Source organism: Canis lupus, chromosome 35 (assembly GCF_003254725.2).
Source record: "Canis lupus dingo isolate Sandy chromosome 35, ASM325472v2, whole genome shotgun sequence".
In the NCBI taxonomy this organism is placed as follows: Eukaryota; Metazoa; Chordata; class Mammalia; order Carnivora; family Canidae; genus Canis; species Canis lupus.
Window position 1 is genome coordinate 2428912 of NC_064277.1, and position 23150 is coordinate 2452061.

Consider the following 23150-nt stretch of genomic DNA (forward strand, 5'->3'; position numbering starts at 1 on the left):
AGATGCTCAACCGACTGAACCACCCAGATGCCCCTATTTCTGAGTTCTAATAAAAACATCATTTTTTACCTTGGTGCAAAAAAGATAAATAGAATAAAATTTGATCTATTTGGTTCTGAATTTAGAGAACAAGACCTTGGAAAAGAAGGATACCTATTAGCTCTCTATGACTCTAAGTATATGCAGAACTAGAATGATATTTTTGAAAAAATAATGTATTCATTTTTATAAAACTTGCCTCATATTTTTTAAGTAGGTTAGGCCATATAGGCTAGACAAAACAGTCTCAGCATCTATTGATAACACCTTCTTTTCTCCTACTTAGGATTTCTGGAAGTAAGGCCTTACATATTTTTTAATGTGATGTGTTTAAAATATATCTAAATGTCTACTGTCACAAAATGCCTCTTTGTAATGACAGCTTAGAAGAACATACTGAAATGATCAAATTGTTACATTGTTTAAAATTTAAAATTAGAGCTACTTTTTGTCCATAATATAAATCAGTATTAGGCGTTCAAGTGTACATTTTTAATTGTTATAGACAAAAATAATAACACTGCCGAGACTAACCTCTGTGTTAGCAAGTAAACTACTTGTTTGCTTTCCTTCATAAATGTTCAAGTTTCTTTTTGAATCGCATCAATGAACAAGGAAGCCAGATCTGGTTTCCCAGAGAGGAATCATTAAGGACAGAAATAGTTTCCTGAACTCAGGAAATCTGTAAGCACCTAAACAAGGACAAGCAGACTCCAGGGAAAAAGACAATGTTACCAACATGCTCCTTCATGTCTGGCCACAGAAACCACCATGGATACTCAAAAGCATAATGATCATGGAAAGGTAAAATATAACCATTTGCTTAAAGAAAAGTCGCACTACTTATACATGTAACACATCTAACTAACCCAAACCAAAATTTATTGTGCATTTAAGTCCCAAGAGTGAAAATCTGAATCTCCCTTTGACTATATTCACAGTACTATGCAAAAGTATCATTATTAACAACTCTCTACTTAACAAAATTCATTGGTGTGCAAAGTCGTACTTTAAGAAATGTGTATGATAATAACCAGAAACCAAATGCTCCGTAAGAATATTACTCTTAGGATACCTTGGTAGTATAATGTAAATCTAAAAGTCTTGGACTATACAAATTGAAATTAGGTTGTATTTCCTGAAGCTCTGAGAACTGCACCTTTAAACCTAAAAAAATTTTTTCACAGTTAGTTATAGGTCTATTGGGCAGGCAGGAAGGAGAAGGTGCAAAAAGAAGGAGAAAGAGGCTTTGGAAAGAAAAGCATTTTTTTCATCCATCGTCCAAATTAATGACCAACATCTTCATTTTAAATAACGAAAAGAACAATTGTGAGACGTTTCCACATTCAAGGAGCACTCAGTGTGATCTCCAAGTAAAGTTGAACTGTGAAGCTTTAAACTGAAAGTAGTAAGAGTTTAAACATATTTACGTTAGGAAAATTTTATAAGCTACCACCTCTTGTAGGTCATGCTTTTCCACTTGAGGCCTGGCATTGAAAACACCAGCTGATACAAGTATTTTTAAGAACATAATGAGTCGGTTCCTACCTCTACATAGTCCTTGGCATGGCCCCAATCTCGTTTGGCATCCAGATTTCCCAAGCTGAAACATTCCAGTTGTCCAAGGTAAATCTTAGCCACTGACCTGCTAATTTTTCGAGTAACAAAATTAGCTCCTAAAAAAGAGATAAAAGGGTGTATTATCAGTATAGTACATTTGACATTTAACAGTTTGGTGAACCAAACCCAACCTCAGCCTCTGGGCATGTCTTTCATTCTCTTCCCCCCTCCTTTAAAATAAGAATAGAAGAAAACGATCATTAACTGTCATTTAGATAAGTTAAGAAGCTCTAATTCTAAGTGTCACATCAGCTCTACTTTCATAACAAACATTTTTCTTTGGGGGACGTCTTAACATTCCTAATTTGCTGCTGCTATATGTGACCCAGGCATTAGGCCAAAGAAAAGCTATTGGAATGCCAGTTTTTAAACAGAAAATTCAAAAGGGTTGTATAAAGGGAAATGCCAGAATGGAAGACAGACATCTAAGACCACCCTGATTTTTTTTAAGAACATAAACAGCATATGTTCCTATTAATAAAGCTATTTTGGTGCTCATGGGGAAAGGGAGAGGAGAGTAACTTAGCTCACAGGGTATAACTATTTAAAGGAAACAAACAAGAAATGCGTTTGGGTTGCCAATAAGTGGTGATCATTCTCTAGAAACCTGCAAAGCTATCCAATTATAAATTATGACACAGTTCCAAGTCAAAAGTTTCTCTGTACTATACTGACTGAAATGCCACCTTCCAAATTCACTTAAGTGCTATGTACAGAATTGGCCTCCTGAATTCTGCATAAATATTTTGAAACAATTGATGAAAGGTACCATAAATTGAAGAAAGAAGTGAAATTGTTTTATGTTCTTTGGTCTTTAATGAAAGCCCCTACTTTTAAAAGATTACAGAGAAGGACAATAGTAAAAGACACTTCTGAGGTGATTTTACCCATGCCTCTGTTTCTAGGTAAGGTTATCACAAAGCACCAGGTAATGCCAAATTCTCAAGGTAATAACACGTATAAAGTCAATAATGGCTGCATACAGTTTAGATAGATTATTATCATTATTTATCATATTTCAATAACTTTAGCTTTGTTCTTTTGCAGATTAGGCAGGGAGGTGAGTTATGATGAAAGCTTTTGGCTTCTAGAGAAACTGGCACAGGGATAAGGGGAATTTTCCTAAAGAGGTTTACTAAATTTTGGCAAGAACATGGCCCAGGGCAAGTGCAAACATATACTAGCTCGCTTACTACAAAAATTTGGTGTACACATTTATACCAATGCCATCATTAAAAATGACAACGGGGCTTCCACGGAAATCTAAATTTTCAGTTTCTGTTAGCAACTCATAGAGTACATTAAGAGATCCAAAGTTTCAACTTTCCATAGGAGTTAATAAAACACAGAGCTCCTTCAAAAATGAGCCTTTCGAAATGAAGAAATATTTAATAAGTGCAACCCTTCTCAATCTGCTACTACCCAATAGCAATATTTTATTCTCTATGGACTTGTAACAAATAAATTTAAATTTATAATTAAATGTAGATTTCTTGATATCTTTCTTTTTAATAATAGGACTATACTATCATTCCAAATACACTCAATAAACTCGTGATACCATATAATTAGATGAAGTTCCCAACACAGAACAGTTCAGATTATTCTCTTTACTAGTAAGCAAATGTTTGGGGCTCCCATGGAAGCATGTGACCACGATCAGGCAATCTACCTCAGCTCTACCCTTACTGTTTATTTGGTCAAACAGTACTGACTGAGCACCTAGCAAGTACTGAGCACTGAGCTGAGAAACTTGGGGTTGAAGCAGCAGCCCCGTCTCTCAAGTAGCACAGAGAGAATAAGACAGACAAATCAGTACTGCCGGAAGTGAGATGACAGATTGGCAAGCACAGAAACAGTCAAGTCTGGCTAACTCCGTGGCTGGATGTGGTCAGGAAACACCCACTAGAGAAGCAGCCTGCGCTCAGCCGCCTGGTGAGGTCACCGAGGGATTGATTAAGCCGTGAGACAGGGACACGCAAAACTGGTGCAGGGGCTTCTGGACAAGCCTTTGTCTTTAAGTTCCTATCAGAACCCTGCAACGATCATGACCTCAACAACTCTGACAATGGCTATCACTTCTAGCACTGCGCCGAGTACTATTTCATTGATCTATTATCTATCCTCACGATAGTGTCACACATTCTTGATTATTTTAGCTTTACGGTTAAGTTTTAAAATCAGGAAGTGTGAGTTTTCTGACTTTGTTCTTTTTCAAGATTGTTTTAGCTACTCTCAGTCCCTTGAACTTCTGTATGATTTTTAGGTTCAGCTGGTAAAGTTCTGCAAAAAAGCCCACTGAGATTTTGATAGGGATTGTGTTGAATCTGTAGGACAACATGAAGAATACTATCATCTTAACCATATCATGTCTTCTAATTTATGAACATAGGATGTCTTTCTATTACTTAGGTCTTTTGAAATTTCTTTCAGCAATGTTTTGAAGTTTCTGGAAAATAAGTTGGTTTTGTTTTGTTCAACTTGTTCCTAAGCACTTTATTCTCTTTGATGTTACTGTAAATGGAACTGTTTTCCAAATTCCATTTCCAAATTAATTTTAAACATTATTACTACCGTTTGTTTCACTAATTAATTTTTGGAGAGGCTTAAAATTATTATTTTTAAAATTTTCTCTCTTTACTTTTATGCCTTATCATCTAAGAATGAGGTTTTTAGGAGATAACTATATAAAATCATTATATATTAGAGTGAGACTTAGAGGCCACTTTGCCAACCATCTCAAGTGTGCAGGTAGAGAACAAGAGGCTTAGTAAAACTGCCCAACAGTGAGGACAAGAAGGTGAGCCTGACCCAAGCTGTCTTGCTTTCCCACCTGGGCTGTTTTCACTGACACCACACAGTATAATGTAGGAGGTGTCCTTCCTCAGATTAGATTACTCAAGTGGCTGTGCATGATAACACATAGCAAAATGGAACTCTCATAATTATTTTAAATGCATACTTGATTTCTAATAGACTAGAAAGAAGATCTTAGCTAGGAAGAAGACCAAGAAATGGAAAGTTAGCCCAATGACCAAAGGCGAGCACTCTTAGCTACTGACTATATGGTATTTTGCACCAACCATTCAACATCTCTGAAGTTACAGTCTCTTCTGCAAACTACCAGTAGAGTAAATACTTGCCAAGTCAAATCAGGGTCTGCTAGTATAGATGAAACAACACTGGACAACATAAATCATTACTGAAATGTAAGGAATTAGTATCATCATGTCTTCATTTGTGAAGCAAGGATAATAACAGGTACTTAACATGTGGATTTGATGTTTAAGTGAGAAAATCTAGGTAATATGATTAGCAAGTTCTCAATGAATGTTCGCTAGTATTATAATTATTACATTATACTGTTAACAGTATGTATAATTAAGCCTCAATGAAAAGTTCAGATTTCTTACTTCTTTTATGCCTTGGTCTCTTAATTCCCTGATTTTGAAAATCTGAGGTTGAGAACAGGTTTAAATAAAAAGCCAAAGTCAAATGTACAGACTTACACACTGAAAGCACTAATAAACATTTCTTCAACCATTGTAGGTTATTTTTCAATGTAAACTCATTAACATAGAAAAAAAAAGAGTGGACTATATCAATGTATATCCATAAGAAAAAGAAAGATTAAGATGGATTTTATGTCAAATCTTAGTTCTAAGACTGAGGTCGTGAGTTTTGCTAGCACTGAGAGAATGAAAAGGACAGAATTTCCATTTTGCAATACAGCATACAAGAAAAACCACCATCTTCAAAAACATCAAGATATGCTGGATAAAATATTAGTATTATTTATTTAAATTCCAGGCTGAGTCTCCAAGAACTCAAGTGACAGGAAAGCTCCAGGGCATAGATCTGGGTGGGCACGGAGAGTTCTGAGCTAAGACCATGACTGGAACACCATCTCAGGACCTGGGAACAGGCTTTAGCTTCAATATGCAAGCTGAGGCAAAGGACATGGCTTTGGAGGTAGAACACTGAAGTAGGGTCATACACTATGTGAATTATTAATAATTCTGTTCTTTTTATATGTGCCATTATCTTAAACAAGCATTTTAACCTTTCAGTTGCCTTATCTATAAAATGGGATAATAATCCATACTAAGGACTTAATAAGACACTACAGTTCAAAGGCTGTAGAACATTCTCTCATTATAATGTACTTCTATTGGTTATAAATGTTTATTGTCTTGAATATTTTTATTGTGATCAATCTTTTAAAACAGTAAGACCTTTTTCTCTCACATTCATATTTATGTGACCTTCTCCACAGTTAGCCCAAGTCTGGGAAAAGATTAATACACTACTTCAAATAGTCAAAAAGAAAGTCAATATTCATCCCTATCATTCAAAATAGGATTCTGTACCACAATAGTTAAATTTGAAACAACGTTTCACGGAAAAGTAATTTTCTGAATAATTTTAGTGTATCAAAAGCCAAGAGTGGTCACAACCCAAAGTTTCTCCCAGGTGCTGAAGGGCAGGCATGTGGCCATCCTATGCAGTGGAGGACGCGAGCAGAGGCGGGAGAGGTAAGTTTTGGTGCTCCGACCTAGCTCCTTTAGGATAACAAGTACAGTACATTGAAGAATCATTGAGAGGAGGAGCTTTCAACCTGCTTTATGCTGGAGAGTCTGCAGAAATCTCCTAAGGACACCACCCAGACTGACCTGGGGCAGCTGTGTCAAGATACACTAAGCAGTGATGCAAGGCTCTCTTACAGGGCATGAGCAGCAATATGAGAGCCAACTGGCCTGCCCCGCAGCCCTTAATGGGCTGGAGGTGGTGAGGGAGGATGCCTGTAGTTGAGGCTTGGTGGTAAGACCATGGAGGCCACAGACTACAAGTAAGATGAGGCAGTGAGTCTACAGTCCATAGTGTCAGTGAGGGGCGGAAGGAGGCTAAGCACCCTAGGAGCCTGGTGGAGAGAGAAGCCCCTGAATTTTATCAGCAGCAGACACCAAGAAGAGCCATGCCTGGAGCTAGTGCTGCCTCCTTGGCCACCAGGCAAGGGAAGAGCTTATAGCAGCAAAGCTGCAGCTGAGGTTAGCAGTGTGCAGAGCGTACCATGTGGGTCTGAGGATGCCCAGCTCTGCAATGTTTGGATAACTTTCTTAGATCTACCTAATTTTCCTTCAGTAGTCTAATATTTTTAATTCAGCCTTTTAATTCTTTATCTTAATAATTTTATATATATTATTATTTTATATATATAATAATATATTTATATATAATTTATAATTAATTTATATATAATTTATAAGTATAATTTTATATATATATAGTTTATATATATACACACACACACACACACACACATATATAAAAACTTCTCTTTAGTTCTTTTTCAAATCTTCCTGAGCATTTTTATATTCTATTGCTGCTCATTTATTTTTTTATGACTTATCATTTTATTTACTTAGAGATGTCTTAGTAATTTTATATTCTGAATTTGATAATGCCAATATTTAAAATTCTTGAGGGCTAATTTCTTGTTGTTTTTTTTTTCTGCTGATTTTAACTGATGGCAGTTTGTTTCCTTGTTCGTTTGATGACACTGAGAGTTCATATTTAGTTATCTTAATCTGCTGGAAACCAGAGGTCATGTCTGAGAATGATGTTTCTTTCTGAGGGGGTTTGTGTTTATTTCTGATGGGAGCCAGGAGATATTAACACCTGTAACCTTTATCCCCTTCCATGGTCCTCAGGTTAATATGCTCTGCTCTTCCACTTTGTTACTGTCTAAGGCCCCCGCTAAGCCTTCTAATTAAAGAGGCTGGGCATTACCTAAAGAGTTCTTAAGATCACTGCATCAGGGGCCCCTGGGTGGCTCAGTCAGTTAAGTGTTCAACTCTTGGTTTCAGGTCGGGTTATGATCACGGGGGTCCTGAGATGGAGCCTGTGTGGGGCTCTGCACTCTTCGGGGATCTGCTTCTCTCCCTCTGTCCCTCCCCTCCACTCTTGCTTGCACACTGTCTCTCAAATAAATAAATAAATAAATAAATAAATAAATAAATAACTGCATCACACTAAGTAAAAGGGATTTGATACTGCTTTGGGGTCTCTAGAGGTCCCCACCTACTGGCAGGAGGGAATTGACAGGAAGATGAAGACAGATTTAAAGAAATAAAGATATTAAAATAAATTATTTGCTCTGCATATCTTGGACGCAATGCAAATAATTGTGCCACCCCCACATGTTTATTTTTATTTTCATACTAGACATTCAGGAAATTTTGATTTTTATGTTTTTTCAATGGAATATGCCTGTTCAATGAATATATGGGTGTATGTGTATAAACACAGACATATACACACATACATACACACACCTGTGTGTGTGTGTATAAACAACTAAACCTGAGATTTGTCTCACTGTTTTGCTTGTACTCTTTCTCAGGCTCAAACATAATTACTTTAAATGATTTTTTTCACATATCAGGCAAATATACTTTTTTTTCCTTATGAAATCCTGAAACAGAAGATCATCTTGTCTTGTGGTTCTTCCCCTTTACACTGGGCCTCACTTCCTGTGAGAACAGATGATTACGGCCTGCTGTGAGATCATTCCAGCACCAACACACAGGAGGCAGCTCAGATAAACAACTAAAGCCAAATTCCTAATTTCCTGGCTTTGTTCTTACATCTAATCCTTACATCAGTATGTGTGTGCACATATATACGTATTCCTTGTTAAACTTTCTGCTATAAAATCATGAAATATATCGACATAATATTCCCATAGTCAGATATCTTCTAAAACAAAAATTTAAGGAATAGAACTGACAAAATTTATAAACATATACTGTAAATTATCAGCATTTAACTTTAAAACATGACTGGCAGCACACTTATTAAAATTAAAGAATTAGATTATCTGTTAAATCACAGTCTTTACCACAATGCATTATACTTCAATAGAGGCTTTGTTTTTGTTTTTATAACATACAAAATGCAAGAATGGACATCTTATGATGATCAAGTGGAACTAAGGGAACAAACAGGAGGGAGACACAGTAAGTCCTGCTGGGGATGACTCTGCTTATCACATTAAACAAAACTGCTTCTTTTTCAAAAGTATTTCATTATGGCCCTTCTGTTATACTAACTCCTAAGAAGCGAAGTAGCTATGAGCATGTGGCAGTTTTCATCGTTTGTCCGCGTGCGTGTACACACGACATGATTCCTATCAGCAACCAAAGAGTATTTGAAGTGACCACAATTTGTCGAAGAAAAGTTCTATTTCATTGCTCAATGCTTCATCCAAAAGCTTTAGGCTTAAAGATTTTTTTGGAGTTAAAAGTACAAAGCCAGTTTGGATGATATTCTTTGCAAAACAGAAACCCTTCCAATTTATCCTGAACCTCACATGAACCTCCGCCCTGGGGCCCTGCATTCCCCCCACTGTGGTAGTCTCTGGCCACCCCACTGGGATCTGCCTGGGCCGTGGCTCGATGCAGACAGGGTGTAGAAAGAAGAGACACTGGGAAGGTCATGGCTGACGGAGCAGACTGCGGAGATCAGAGAGCTCATACCTCATTTGCTCACCGAGTCCTGCCAAGAGCAACACTATTTAACTGCAGGTACTCAAAATCCAACAGGCATGCTTAAAGGAATCTCAGGCTTACAAGAGGGCCATTCACAATGTGCATTTGTTGGGGACAGCTACCACCTTTTGGCAATTATTCATACACATGTGTTTAAAGAGAAAGATTCAAACTACTTTATTATTTGCCTCAATGTTCGATGTCTTTTCTACTGAGAGTTAAGAGGATTCAAAATCATAAATCTTTATTTCAAGGTTTCCCAACTTTGGCACCGTTGGCATTTGGGGCCGTCCCGTGCATGTTAAAGTGTTAGCAGCACCCCTGGCTATCACCCAAAAGATGCTAGTGGCACCCCCTCCACAGCAGTGGCAACCCAGAATGTCTCCAGACATTGCCAAATTTCCCTTGGGGAAACAAGCTGCCCCCTCCCCCCCTTGAGAACCACTGCCTTAGTCAAACAAACCAAAGCTGACAAAGACAAAATCCCACAAAATTAAAACAAATTTATATATAAACGCTAACCTTACCCACAGATACACTGTGTTATTTTAAGTCTCCCTCTTCATTTGATATGCTGACGAAACTATCAGAGAACTAATAAACATGAAATATTTAAATCATGATGAGACAGGGTGAGTCTTCATCGAGAGTCAAAGTGAATATATGAGTCTGGCCTCCTGAGGAGGGTGTAGGTGAAAGCACACATTTGGGAACCATTGATGTCTGGATGGTATTTCAAGTCCTGAAACCAGCTGAGACCACCAAGAGAGGGAAGTGAGCAAGAAAACAGAAATGGTCCAAGAACCGAATCCACTGACACTACTACGTCTAGAGGTCAAACAGATGAGGAGGAAGCAGTGAGGCTGAAGGAAAACAAGAGCATGGAAGAATCCGGAAAGTCTGGAAAGCGCGTGCCCAGGAGGTTGTTAATCACCACAACTGCAGGTCAGGGGGGAACACGGGGGACAGATGGAAAAACGAACACTGAGAATGGTGGAATCAAGGTGACTGGTGACCCCCGATCGGGGCGCTTCGGAGGAATGTAGACAGAGGTCTGATGGGTGAGAGGGTTCGAGAGAGAAGGGAGGAGAGACTGAGAACATTTTATTTCAAGAAGGGAGACCCAGCAGCATCTTCACATGCTGGAGGGAGAGACGATCCAGGGGAGAGGTGAAAACTGCTGGGTCGTGTCTCCGAGTTGGTGATGACCAGGGACGAGTGGACCAGGCTTGAGCTCCGACAGCTCGGCCAGGGCGCAGGAGAGAGGGCGGAGAGAACAAAACTTCAGATTAAAAAATGTGCAGATGTTCCCTCAGGGGGCGTCTATTCCCCCCTCAGATCTTAAACAAACATTCCCCTCTGCCACAGCACATACCCCTCCGTGGTGTCCATCCCACAGCCGCGCTGGACCTGCTCCCGGGCACAGGGAGCTCCCAGGCCTGCTCCTGCAGACCCCAGGCCGGATTTCCTTCCTGTCCCTACTATGAGCCGCACCTCGGCCATCCTCTCGCCGATGCCCTGGATTCCTCTGATCTCCCCGCGGTCCCACCGCACCCACTCGCAGAACCTCAAGTCACTGGCAGGGCCCTGCCTCCTGCGGCCTCAAAGTGTGGGGGGAACCTCTGCTAGGCACCCCCGACTCCAGCGAGGCGCCAGCTGCCTGCAATGGGTTTACAGGCCCTGCGAGTTCCCATCGGGCGTTCCTCCTGGTCACCTCCGGGGATATAACCTTTACCTCAGTCGTGTCTCCTTCCCTCCAGCTGACAGGACCTCGTAGACGTCGCTGCTTGATGAACGGGCTCACCACCTGCGGGCCGCCCGGAGGCCCCTTTGACTCCCTCATTCACATCCCCCGGTCTACTGTCCTACGCCTACCGCCGTGACTTCTCAGGGGTTCCTACAGAGGGCCCAATCCAGCCTCTACTAGACCATGATGGTGGTGGCTGCCCCACTGATAGATTCCCCCAAAGAATATTTTCATGTTCCTTCATTCTTTGCATGGTCCTAATGGCAACAGCCCAGCTCTACCTTCTGACTGCACTGATTTACTCAAGAGCAGGCCCCGAATCCACACTGACCCAAAAAACCACAGCTACAGTGATTGCTTGAGGGATGGGCGCCTGGTCATGGCAGGCCAGTTAGAGCCCTTCCCTAGATCCCCTCCTAGGGAGGAAACCTTTTTACTTCAGCAGCGAGACTAAAGGTGGTAGTAACCTTAGTTCTGGCTTCTCAGAAGGAAATGGTTCAAAAAGATGAAACCAAGACAGAAAGCAAAATGGAGACAAGAGACTGGAGTTCTGGTTCCAGCTGTCACTAGGGTCAGGCCAGGCATACCTCTGTCATTCTCACACTTGGGTAACATCCGCCCGCCCTGCCCTCTAACTTCAGTGATTTCATTGAAGCCTAGTGTGAGTTTTGACATTTCTAAACCCAGATTCCTCACAGATGCCCAAGCCCAACTCAGCGAACAGCTTCATTGGTCCAGAGTCATGTTCTCTTCTGGATTTTACTGCTATCACATGCTCTTCTGTTCTGACAACGTAGAGTTTCTCAATGCAAATCTGATCAAGATCCCCTTTCCTCAGCGACAGCAAGATCCCTGGTGATCTGTCATCTTTCCCCTTCTAGCTTCTCCTCCTGCTCCTTTCACACCTCACGGTGTCTCCAGCAACATCCAACTGTGTACAGATTCCTCAGCGAGATCCCTTCTCCTTCTCTGCACCTCCCCTCCTCTGTGAGAAACATCTTTATCCATATTTTGCTTCCCAACTGTCATACTTCAAGTACCACCTCGATAAAAGGATTTCCTGAGTCCTTCCCTCCCCAAGAGGTGAGCAGTCCCTCCTCCTTGCTCCTCAATCACCCCTTGCATTTGTCTATCTTCTTTTATTACACTTCATTGTAATTTTTAGTTTACTTATCTCCACTGTGAGATTTTTAAAGACAAGCATTATATTCTTCATCTCTTTGACCAGAGTCTAGTGTAGGGCTTATCACATGATAGATATTCAATAAACACTTTCTGAACAGGGAAAAAAAGGAAGTAGGGATATTCAACAGTTTAAAAAGTAGGATATCTTTTCACTGATAAATTTAGTACATCGTGAAGTTAGTTCTTTTATTTCTTTTGCCACAATTTCAGATTCTCAGGAATGATTAAACTCTTAAAGTAGCATGTTTGTTTTATAGGCACACGTACACCAGTAAGCTCAGAGATAACATTCCAGATACCAGTAAATGATGAAGAAGTTATCTGGTCATACTAGGCAGCTTCTCTCTCTTCTGACACCTTGGAGTCATAATTTCTTCTTACCCTCCAGGTTTGTCAGGACCTCTGTGGACTTTTACCTCTATCTACAGGAAGAGGAAGGGAGTGGGGAGAGGTAAGGGATGGAAGCAAAGGAATCAAATTGTCTGTTATGGGAGAATGATTCAATTTATATAAGAATGGAATAATAGACATGGGTATCCTTTTTTGGAAATCAACTCATTTTTATAGAAATGATTTATTACCATTAAAAAGGACTTATCCCACATCATTCTACATTATGTCTGAGCTGCATTTCAGAATTGGTACACAGAACTATTTTACAGAAGGACCGTGTTTGTACTTATATTTGACATTGCTCATACTTGAACTTCTTGGATTAAATTTTTTCTTTGGCTTCCATCTTGACTTAAGCAGTAAAGCAGGGCCACTTCATATAAATTTCAGGTTCAAAGTAACTTAAAAAAAAAACACTATTGGCTTATAGCCATTCCAGTGTAGGGCCTGCAAAGTAAGAAAATCTTCAAAAGGGCTTTGATTCAAATTCTTCTACTGATAGGAAATGGGGACAAGACAAATATCTATAAAATGAAGCAATTGTGTCTCCTTCCACAAAAACCTTACTTGGCATTCATGATTCAGTTTCTGTTATTCTCTATTACAGAAAAGATATGCATGCAGTACCCTAAAAGCAAATGAGTACAAATGATATTTTCTCACCCAAGGAAAGCAATTAACATTCTTCCTCTGTAATAACTTTTACTTAAAACTTGGTTTGGACTTCAGTTTATGAAATATTTTTCAAGAAGGGTCAGACTCCAAGGGTGAAAACAATGAGAAATAAAGGATGAGGGATCCCTGGGTGGCGCAGCGGTTTGGCACCTGCCTTTGGCCCAGGGCGCGATCCTGGAGACCCAGGATCGAATCCCACATCAGGCTCCCGGTGCATGGAGCCTGCTTCTCCCTCTGCCTGTGTCTCTGCCTCTCTCTCTCTCTCTCTCTGTGACTATCATAAATAAATAAAAATTAAAAAAAAAATAAAGGATGAGTTCTAAGTATTGGTTACCAGTCAATAAATGCCACCATAGTTATCGACATGGAATAAATGTATAATATTAAGGAGTGGAAAACACAAGTATGATTTGTGTATGAAAGTATGACTCTCTTATTTGTTACATAGTCCCTCTCCACTACTATCACCTACGCTTTCTTGATATTCTTTATCTATTTGGCGTTCTCAACTAAAGGCCTAGGGAGTCTGATGAGCACATAGATGGCAGCAGCATATCTAAGGCACACCAGAGCAGTGACAGAAACCGTTTCTGAACTACTATAGAGAATGAAGAATAAGTTTCATTTTCTGGAAATTGGTAAAGATTAGGTAATGATTAAGTTAGTAGGATGGTAATGTGTCAACCTGGCTAGGCCAATTAGTGCCCAGATATTTGGCTAAACATTATTTCTGGGTGTGTCTGTGAGGCTGTTCCTGTTAAATTAGCATTTGATTGAACCGGTAAACTGAGTAAAGCACATTGTCCTCTGTAGTGTTGGTGGGTCTCATTTCATCTCTCAGAGGCCTGAAGAGAATAAAAAAGTGGAGAAAAGGAGAATTCCTCCTCTCTGCCTGAGTGTTTGAGCTGAGGCACTGGTCTTCTCCTGCCTTCTCCTCCTTACACTACAAGTGCAAGTCCCAGTCCAAGGGCCTTTGGACTCAGATTGGAACTACACCTGGATCTCCAACTTGCTAACATCAGATAAGGGCACTCTCGGCCTCTATCATGAGCCAATTTCTTACAATAAATCTGATATATGTACAGATATGTCTTATTTGTTCTGTGTATTTGGAGAACCTAAGGATTAGTGTTAGATAAGATTTTAACATATGCTGACACTAAAGTATACTACTATGCAAGGACATAAATTACTACCTTTTTTTTTTTTTTTTTTTTTGCTCATGGAGTCTTGCCTTGAATTTTCAAGTCTGCGCAAATTACTCTTGAGGTCTTTGTTTGATTTGCATGAAAGCTATGTCTGTGAGCTATAAAACCCAATATTCTTCAAGTCAGTTTTTAAGAATAAATATTGTTACCATCAACAAAAAAGCATATTTAATAATCATTTAACAGTATATAAACAATATAAAGAATTCTAAAAAATGAGGGTAGCTGTCTTTTAGAATTGTTGATTTCCTAATATATAGACTATAAAATAAAAACCACGAAACATAGTTTTTGAAAGTTAATAGACTTAGTTTCAAGATAGCTTAGTCTCATATTGCCCCAGTTTCTATGTCAGCTATGTGACAAAATTCAGGAAAAATAATTTGCTTCCATACCTTGCTTCATCATTTCACATTTTCACTGATTAAATTTAGGACTTTGCAAAACTACATAGGAAAAACTAGGAAAGTAAAGAAGAAACACAATGTTAAACTGGAATAAAGGTCTTGAGGAAAACTTTGAGGGTCAAAAAAAAAAGAGCTGAAGTGACTAGAATACAGCTCATCTGGAAAACGAAGCATGGCTGAAAAGACAGGCCATCTTAGGAGCCAGCATGATATAACGGATAATCACAGGGATTCTGGAGTCAGGCTGCTGGGTTCAAACCCAAATCTCATATTATTATGAGAAACTAATATAATCTCTAAACTTCCAGCTCTTCACCTATAAAACGTAATAACCATACCTACTTAATAGTTTTATTATGAGGATTAAAAGAAATAAGTGAAAAACATAGTACTGTTTACATGGTAAGGGCTAGGTAAGTGTTAGCTGCTATGTTGCCATTATCATCATTAATATCACAAATAGTCCCAAAAGTTAAGACTTCTTGAAAATGCAAGCTATTAGCTCAGGAGCCCTCTGTAGTTCTCAAGAATGGCTTGTGCTTAAAAATTTTGGTTGTATAAGCACTTTGAATCCAGTCAAGGCAAAAAGGAATATGCTAAAAACATCAAGCTAGTATCCACCTTGCGGGAAGTGGCCACGGAGAGTGTTCATCCCATCAGGTGGAGGAAAGGGGTGTGAGGCGGTGCAGCCACCTTGGATGCTAACCGGGTAAGGCTTCAAAGTGAACAGGAGCCACCCCCAGAAGCCCTTCTCCTGATAGAGGTGCCAAATCCAGAAGCACAGCTCCTGCGGAGCACTCCACTCCTGCAATACTCACCTCCAAATTCATTTTCATAACCATCAACTGTAATTAGCTCAGTAGTATTCAATGTGTCTACAAAGTTCTATTTGTCAAAGAGAGGTATGCATGTCACTTTTTTCATATATTGTATGTTAGCTTATTTTAGTGCTGGCCATTGAAGAATATACTCATTTTTTAGAATATTTTCATTCCACTGCCTTTTATTTACTACCTATAAGAAATATTTCCCTTTGTTTGAAGGTTAAGGAAACATCCTCAAATGCCTAGCACTTCACATTAAATATTTATAGGCTTCTGAGAATATGCAGTCCAATGGCTGTCTACATGAGTATTTATTAGTACTAAAGGTCTTAACAATATTCATTTTGTCTTCTTCCAATAAAATTAATCAGTGCTCCTCTGAGAAACTCCTTCCTCTTCTTTAAAAAATGGTTTTGCTTCTTTTGTACAAATTCATTGTTAGGATTTTAAGAGGCACCTGGGTTAGGGTTGAGACATTTCCTGTGTACTTCAACCCAGCCTTCTTTAACATCTTGCGGCACGGGGGCTTCCCCTATTCCATTGATAAAGTTATGCCGCATGCCTACCTTTTTCATGGCCAGGAAGTGTCTCTTTGTGATCAGATTGTATTTTCACTTCCTTAATTGCATCCCATTATGGGCTACTTATCCTCATGTACATCCTGCTTTAGCGCCTTTCAAGAAATCTTAAACATACTAAGACTTTTAAAAGTTTTATTATAATGACCTGCCTATTCTGACAGAAATAAGCCTTCTTTAACATAAATTCTGCTTACTCCAGGAATTTTTACTCTACTCATCATTAGGGTCTGTCCAGAGCAGGAATGTCAATAGAACAATAACTGGAAGTGCTCATTAAGCCAGTAGTGTATGAAGATGGCAAAAGGATTTGTTGAGAATGGTTCAGCCCCAGACGCTGATAAGATCAAAGTACAATTTATTATCAAGTGTGTTTTGGTAACTGCATGTCCCAGGATTTCAAGAGCCTGTAACTATAAAGAAGGTCAGAACAGTATTGGGGTTCAACGCTTGCTGAGTCAGTACCCCTACCTGCTGAATCCCCCACAATTCTAGGAGTGCCTGGGGTATTTCAAAGATTCTCAAAACCAGTTGTCTAACGTTCTCACCCTCTTGGCATTTAACTTAGGGAGGAGCCAGTCACCAGCATCCCCCTGAGAACTCAAGCTGCTACATGGATGGGTTCCTGATCCTCTGAGAGCTCAGAGCTGCACAGGTCCTGAGGTTCCATGGGGTAATACATCTCCCTCAACAAGCTGGGCTTCCCACGGAAGTGAGGGAGACACCCCCTTCCTACCTCATGGCCTCAGTTCGTAATCTGATCCCCAAAGGAGTATCTCTGGCATTCTTAGGTCTCCAGTGTCACAAATTTCTTTGTTTAAAAAAACAAAAAAAGACTTTTCTGCCCTCTCTTTGTATCATATCTCCTTTCTCAGACCTCGTTATGGGTCTCAGCTTGGAGGGGCTGCCAATCTCACTCTTGATCTTTAGTTCAGGCTAAATTTAGATTACACTTGTTACAGTGTATTTGTACGTATCTAGAAAACTATAAACAATATTCCGTGGTTCTGGTAAAAATGTCCAATACCTCCTCACCCCCTAATACACACACACACAATGATCCTGACCTAAGGAACTTTCTGTTCCAGGCAAATTCCCTTTACTGTGCCCCTTGCAGGCTGCTCTGCCCTGCTGGGTTTGTTCCCAGGTTTATCATTATGTCCTTATACACTGGCCCAATGCTGTCTTTAAGCACTGAAGCACTATCAGCTGGTTTTTATGCGAGGTTTCAGTCTCCCCTGAGCTTCCCAGAGTCTGATTTTGGATCTGGAGTACTGCACGGCTCTTCTCTGATCTTTTTCTTTGCAAACAGTACTTTTTAAGGATTTTAAAGATTGTATTTATTTATATGAGGGAGAGAGAGAGTGCAGGAGCAAAGGGGAAGGTCAGAGGGAGAGGGAGAAGCAGACTCCCCTCTGAACAGGGAGCCCCACACAGGGCTGGATCCTAAGGCCCTGGGACCACCACCAGAGCTGAAGGCAGACACAACCAACGGAGCCACCCAGTGCCCCTGCAGCCAGTATTTTCTTATAGCATAAGCTTTCTTCTGCAAAGGTGAGCAGAGAAAGTAATATAGAAGGCAGCCCTGGGGGATCCCTGGGTGGCTCAGCGGTTTAGCGCCTTCCTTTGATCTTGGAGACCTGGGATCCAGTCCTACATTGGGCTCCCTGCATGAGCCTGCTTCTCCCTCTGCCTGGGTCTCTGCCTCTCTCTCTCTGTGCCTCTCATGAATAAATACATAAACAAAATCTTAAAAAGAAAAAAGAAATTAACATAGATTTTAAATCCTCTATCTAGAAGAATCTTCTCTGCTCAGAGTTTAGTCTTTAAATGAACTCTGGGAATTAAACATCCCATAAACAGAAGTTCAGAACTTCTTACCAAATACTTAATGTTCAATATTCCTGTAGATTACTTTATCAGATCTTGTCTACCTTAATTACCAGTTACCAAGTTTTGAAAGTTTAACTTCCTTACTTGCTCAGGAAAGACAAGTTGTCTATTGTTTTATTAATTTTCTTTTTGTTATTCCTTTTTATTATTATTACATTTTAAGTTGTGAAGTGGTACATACTCACCTTCCTTCTCCAGATGCAACATTACTAGTAGCGGTGGAAATAATAATAATATGCTAGTAACGTCACCTACATTGTTTCCTTTAATACTCACAACAATCGTAAGTGAAAACTATTATCATCCCATTTTATGGATGAGAAAACTGAGGCCCAGAAAGACTGAGAAACTTGCCAAAAGTCACTCATTCACTAAGTAATGGAACATGGATAGAAGCAGTTGAATACTTCTATATCCTTACCTGAGCCTGAACTAGTTAGAAGGGAAAACAAAATTCCATAATAAATAGTGAAAAAGAAAGCTTTGATTCAAATGAAATTTGGGGAGAAATGGCAAAATATTTTGGAAAGAATTACAATTTATCTTATAATTTTTTATTTATTTTATTTATTTATTTTATCTTATAATTGATAAAATTTATAATTATACTTGTGTTTTTTCTTAGTATAGCCAAAAAGTAAAAAACAAAAAACATCCTGGTTTGTAATTCTTTCCAAAAAACAGTATTTTGTATTTTATGTAAGATTCTCACAGGACCATTAATAAAAAATATCTGAATCATTTTAAAAAATACTTGAAGGCTTCATTAATTTTCCCAAGGGTCTTTCATAGGTGTTTGATGTTTACCATAATCCTTCCATATTCATAATTTTTTTTACCTCCCTAATTTAAATGCTCACTGGTTCAACTACCAGAATCTCATTTGAAAACGGCCTTTCCTGTGATTCCAGCAATTCTCCAATACTACTTAAATTTTTTTTTCTTTTTCCAGTTCATGGATGTCTCAGTGACTAATTCATCTGTAAACATCACTAATATATTCTGTTTTTGGTTCAAAACCATCTCTAATTGGCAGACCCTCTGGGATTCATATTTCTCACTGTCTTAATTTTATGCCAATAGCCACTAGAATCCCACAAACAGGTTTGGCTCCAACACAGTCTTTCACCTTAGAAGGGGAGGAATAAAGAGATACTCTAGGCTCAGTACTGAAAATACAGTAAGAGAGAAGAAAAGAGGAAGGAAAAAGAAATATTCAAAATCTACTAGGTGCTGCATTAATCTTTTTCACATATGCTCTCCTATTTTACCTTTACAACGGACTCAAAGGTAAGTAGCCTGTATGGTCCCATTGATCCTCCCAGGGCACCCCCCTATCAGGCAGGCGCTATTAGCAGTACAGCGGAGGAAACAGGTCTCAGTAAGTGGCACAGCCCAGCAGACTCCAGCCAGGCCTGGCTCTCGATGCATTAAGGCACTCGTAACCACCATGTACGCGGCCTGCGTATACTGTGGCAGTTGCACCACGTGAGATCAGACAATTGTTAGTTTGGTTTCCAATGTAAATGTCACAGAAATTACAAAACATTAAAAAAATCAATTTAACAGTCTCAGAAGTCTCACCTCCATAGGTGGGAAGGACTTGACTTTGTAACAACCACCTCAATTACCCCAACTATTGCTTCAAAAGTCTTTCATGTTTAAGCAATTATACCTCATCTCCCCACAGAGAATAATACTGGCAAACAGCTCTGTGATCTCCAAGAGCAGATGTCATCTGTGAAGTATCACAGTCCACAAATGTAATAGTGAGCCAGATGATGTCACTTTGTGCCCAACTGGAAAGGCCACCTAGAATCCGGTGGGTCCAAGGTGAGTGGCCAACAATCTAACCATTTATACACAGACAAAATGGTATTGTGTAAAGCCCATTAATGTTCTGCTGAACTCGAGCGTGAGATTACTTCATCAACTGATTTCGCAATGGGCGGCCAAATTTATTTTTCAATGCATTAAGGCTGTGGTGCTCATCTAAAACAACCACAAAATAGTTTTAATAGATAGAAATACAAATAAAATATTGGGCTGTTGGATACTGGTTCGCTTGTTTATGATATTTCTGTAACTGTATGATTTAAACTGCTACTCAGACAAGTAATAACTTTGCAATTTTTAAAGACTGTTTTATTTACACATACATGCCCCCCTCCCCCCAAACACACACACAGATGAGTGCTTTGGCATGTTGAAATTAAATAAAAACAAATTCCAGTCATTTAATTTATATTCTGCATTCTATTATTCCCCTAAAGCACTAAAATATCTATGAATTCAAATAATTTTAAAGGAAAGTTTTCAAATAAAGTGAACATCTCACACTAATATTACTGTAATCCTATGCATTGAAAAATTATCTCAAATCTATTTTACTTATTGTTTTATATCAAAGCCAGGACACGGACTCTACAGCTTATTCCCAAAGGAAAGCTTTGTTCTTGTTATAACTTACAACAAAAGATAAATATGCTCATTTATTTTGGAGGTGGAAGGAAGGTCGTCATGGACCTACTTTGATGTGGTTCTGCAGACCATTCGGTCAAGAAAGTAAGAACTGAGCCCCAAATGATTAGGAGAGCCCTGCAATAACAGCTCTGTTCTCTGGGCTTCCCTGACTGGTGTTTGACCTGGCATAGACCAGAATACTTAAGGCCTAAATGGTTTCACATGGAGCTGCTTATTAAATTAGATGTTTTTTTCTCCTCCTGTGTTTAGGTAAATGCTCGCTAAAGCTCGATGAAGGATTTTCTGCAAAGTAAAAGTGATATGTAAAAAAAGAGAAGATTCCAGTCTTATAGATGACATTTATCTAGATTTGTGATTAACATTGAAGGGTAAAATTCTAGAGCAGGCTTTCTCACCCTTAACACTACTATCATTTTGAGGCTGGATAATTCTTTGATGTTGGAACTGTCCTGTGTATTGTAAGATGTTTAAGGGCATCTCTGCTGCTACCCTCATCTCCACTTGTGACAACCAAAAACACCTCCCGACATTGTCACAAGTTCTCTGAGGGGGCAAAATCACGATCTCCCCACTCTCATGTCTTCACCCTTGGTCCTTGAGAATTAGTCTATCTTCCAGCAATGAATAAAGAGCAATCTTCAGAAAAAAATGAAGGGGAAAATTATTTAAAATTTTACTGTGACTTAATCAGTTAATTTTATAGGAATTATAGTTTAAAAATATGAAGATGAATTTATAGTAATAAATAAGGTTAGACATTTTAAAAAGCAAAACACTTGGCAGAAAAAAAGAAAAACAAAAAACCAAACAAGTCTAAAACTCAAAACCACAAGTTCATGAACCTTAAAATGTCAGATTCTCTCAGTCAGGTGAATACTGTGTTTAGACTGATATATATGATTTCTTATGAAGCCCATATTTAGAGGAATGTGCTATATCATCTAAAAATGGCTGAATATCTAAACAGTAGTAGTACACCATCCATTTGCGGTAGTCTTAAATTGCTAATTACAGGCATATCTAAAGTACTTTATATCTTCTTATTTTCATGATTTTTAACATATTTTGCATTAGTTCTATTTCCTTTCATTGCCAATTTCTTGGTAATACTCAAGTCATTGGCTTTGATCATATTTATATTTTAACATTATAAAACTAATGTTTTTTTATTATTCTGCTACATATCTGAAAGAATTATTGCCTTTAATTAAATTAATATCTTTTACAGAAAGTAAGAGCAATTGAGATGAATTTCCAACTTCTTCACTTGCTTCATTCTAAAATACAAGTACAGCTCTGCTCCATGGGGGTTGATTTGCTCACTTCCAATTCACAGTTCATATTCATGCTATTTCTGCAAATATGAATAAGGTTTATGTCATTCCTCTCTTCAGGATTATTTCTAGCTTTAGGGTTGACAACATGTTAGTTTTGTCACCTTGGACAACTCAACTTTATGGTGTTTCAGTTTCTTCATTCAGGAAATAAATGGGATGGAATGATCTTTAAATTCCTTTCTTTCTATCTCATAAGTTCTGAGGGTTTTGGAGGAGAATACATACAAGTGGATATCAGCTGTTTGTTCCCTAAAAGCTCTTTAAAAGAAAGAATATTACCTAATGGGTTATATAGACTTTTAAATTGAAGAATTAGAAAAAAATAAGTGTTATGAATTTTCACATACAAATAAAGAAATCTGTAAGTTAAACGAGGTTATTAGGTTAAACAAGGTTAGTCAAAATGTCTTTAAAAGTACCTTTAGAGTATTAGCTCACAATGCCAAATGCAACAAAACACCTACGAATACAGTATTCATTGTTACAATGCTTGATGATAATGACGATGATGATGGCCAAGCTATTTTGATTCCCTCAGTCGGGAAATGATAAAAAGTTCTTGATTATGAAAAAAATACAAAATAAAGTAAGCACATAAATGTGCTATTTATTAGGCTTTCTTGGAATTCTAAAGAAAACAGGAGTCCAGCAACTGAATAGCTCCTGGATCACAGAGAAGGTAGTACAGCTACACACTGCATGTGGAAGACAGCATTACTTAGGGGTCAAACATGGAAGGAGAAAGGAGAAAACCTATTGAGAAAAAAATAATACTTTCAGTAGAGCTGAGTAAATGTTCTAGTTTTAATCACTTAAAAAAGAAGAAAAAGAATGGGAAGAAAACAGAAGAAATAGTATTGTCAACATGGACCATGATTTCTAAATCATGGCTAAAGGGATTCAAAGGATGAAGCCAATCACTACTGCAGGTGACTCATTGCTAGTAATTTAATGGTGATGAGGTAGGTTCACATAGTCTCACTTTTAATCATGATGGCTACAGTCATTAAAGTAGGAAATCAAGTTTAATCATTTGAACTTTCTAATCTTCTGAAACTAGATGGAAGGATACCTCTCTTTGTTCACTCTTGAAGATCATACAAAATATGAAGGTTTTTTTTCAATATATTATTTTAATGTAATATGTTAATGTTATAATTTTTTTAAAGGTCAGCAAATTTGTATTTGTGACATGCTAAAGTAGTCTGCT

General features: G+C 38.6%; 1 protein-coding gene across 1 annotated transcript in view; it reads right to left on the minus strand.

Moving 5' to 3' along the window:
• The window catches only part of GMDS (GDP-mannose 4,6-dehydratase), a 575388-nt gene that overhangs the window by 279999 nt on the left and 272239 nt on the right, over positions 1 to 23150 (minus strand). The window contains exon 7 of the mRNA XM_025446227.3: positions 1588 to 1715. Within this exon, the coding sequence (XP_025302012.1) occupies positions 1588 to 1715 (128 nt within the window). The remainder of the gene's footprint in view (positions 1 to 1587; positions 1716 to 23150) is intronic.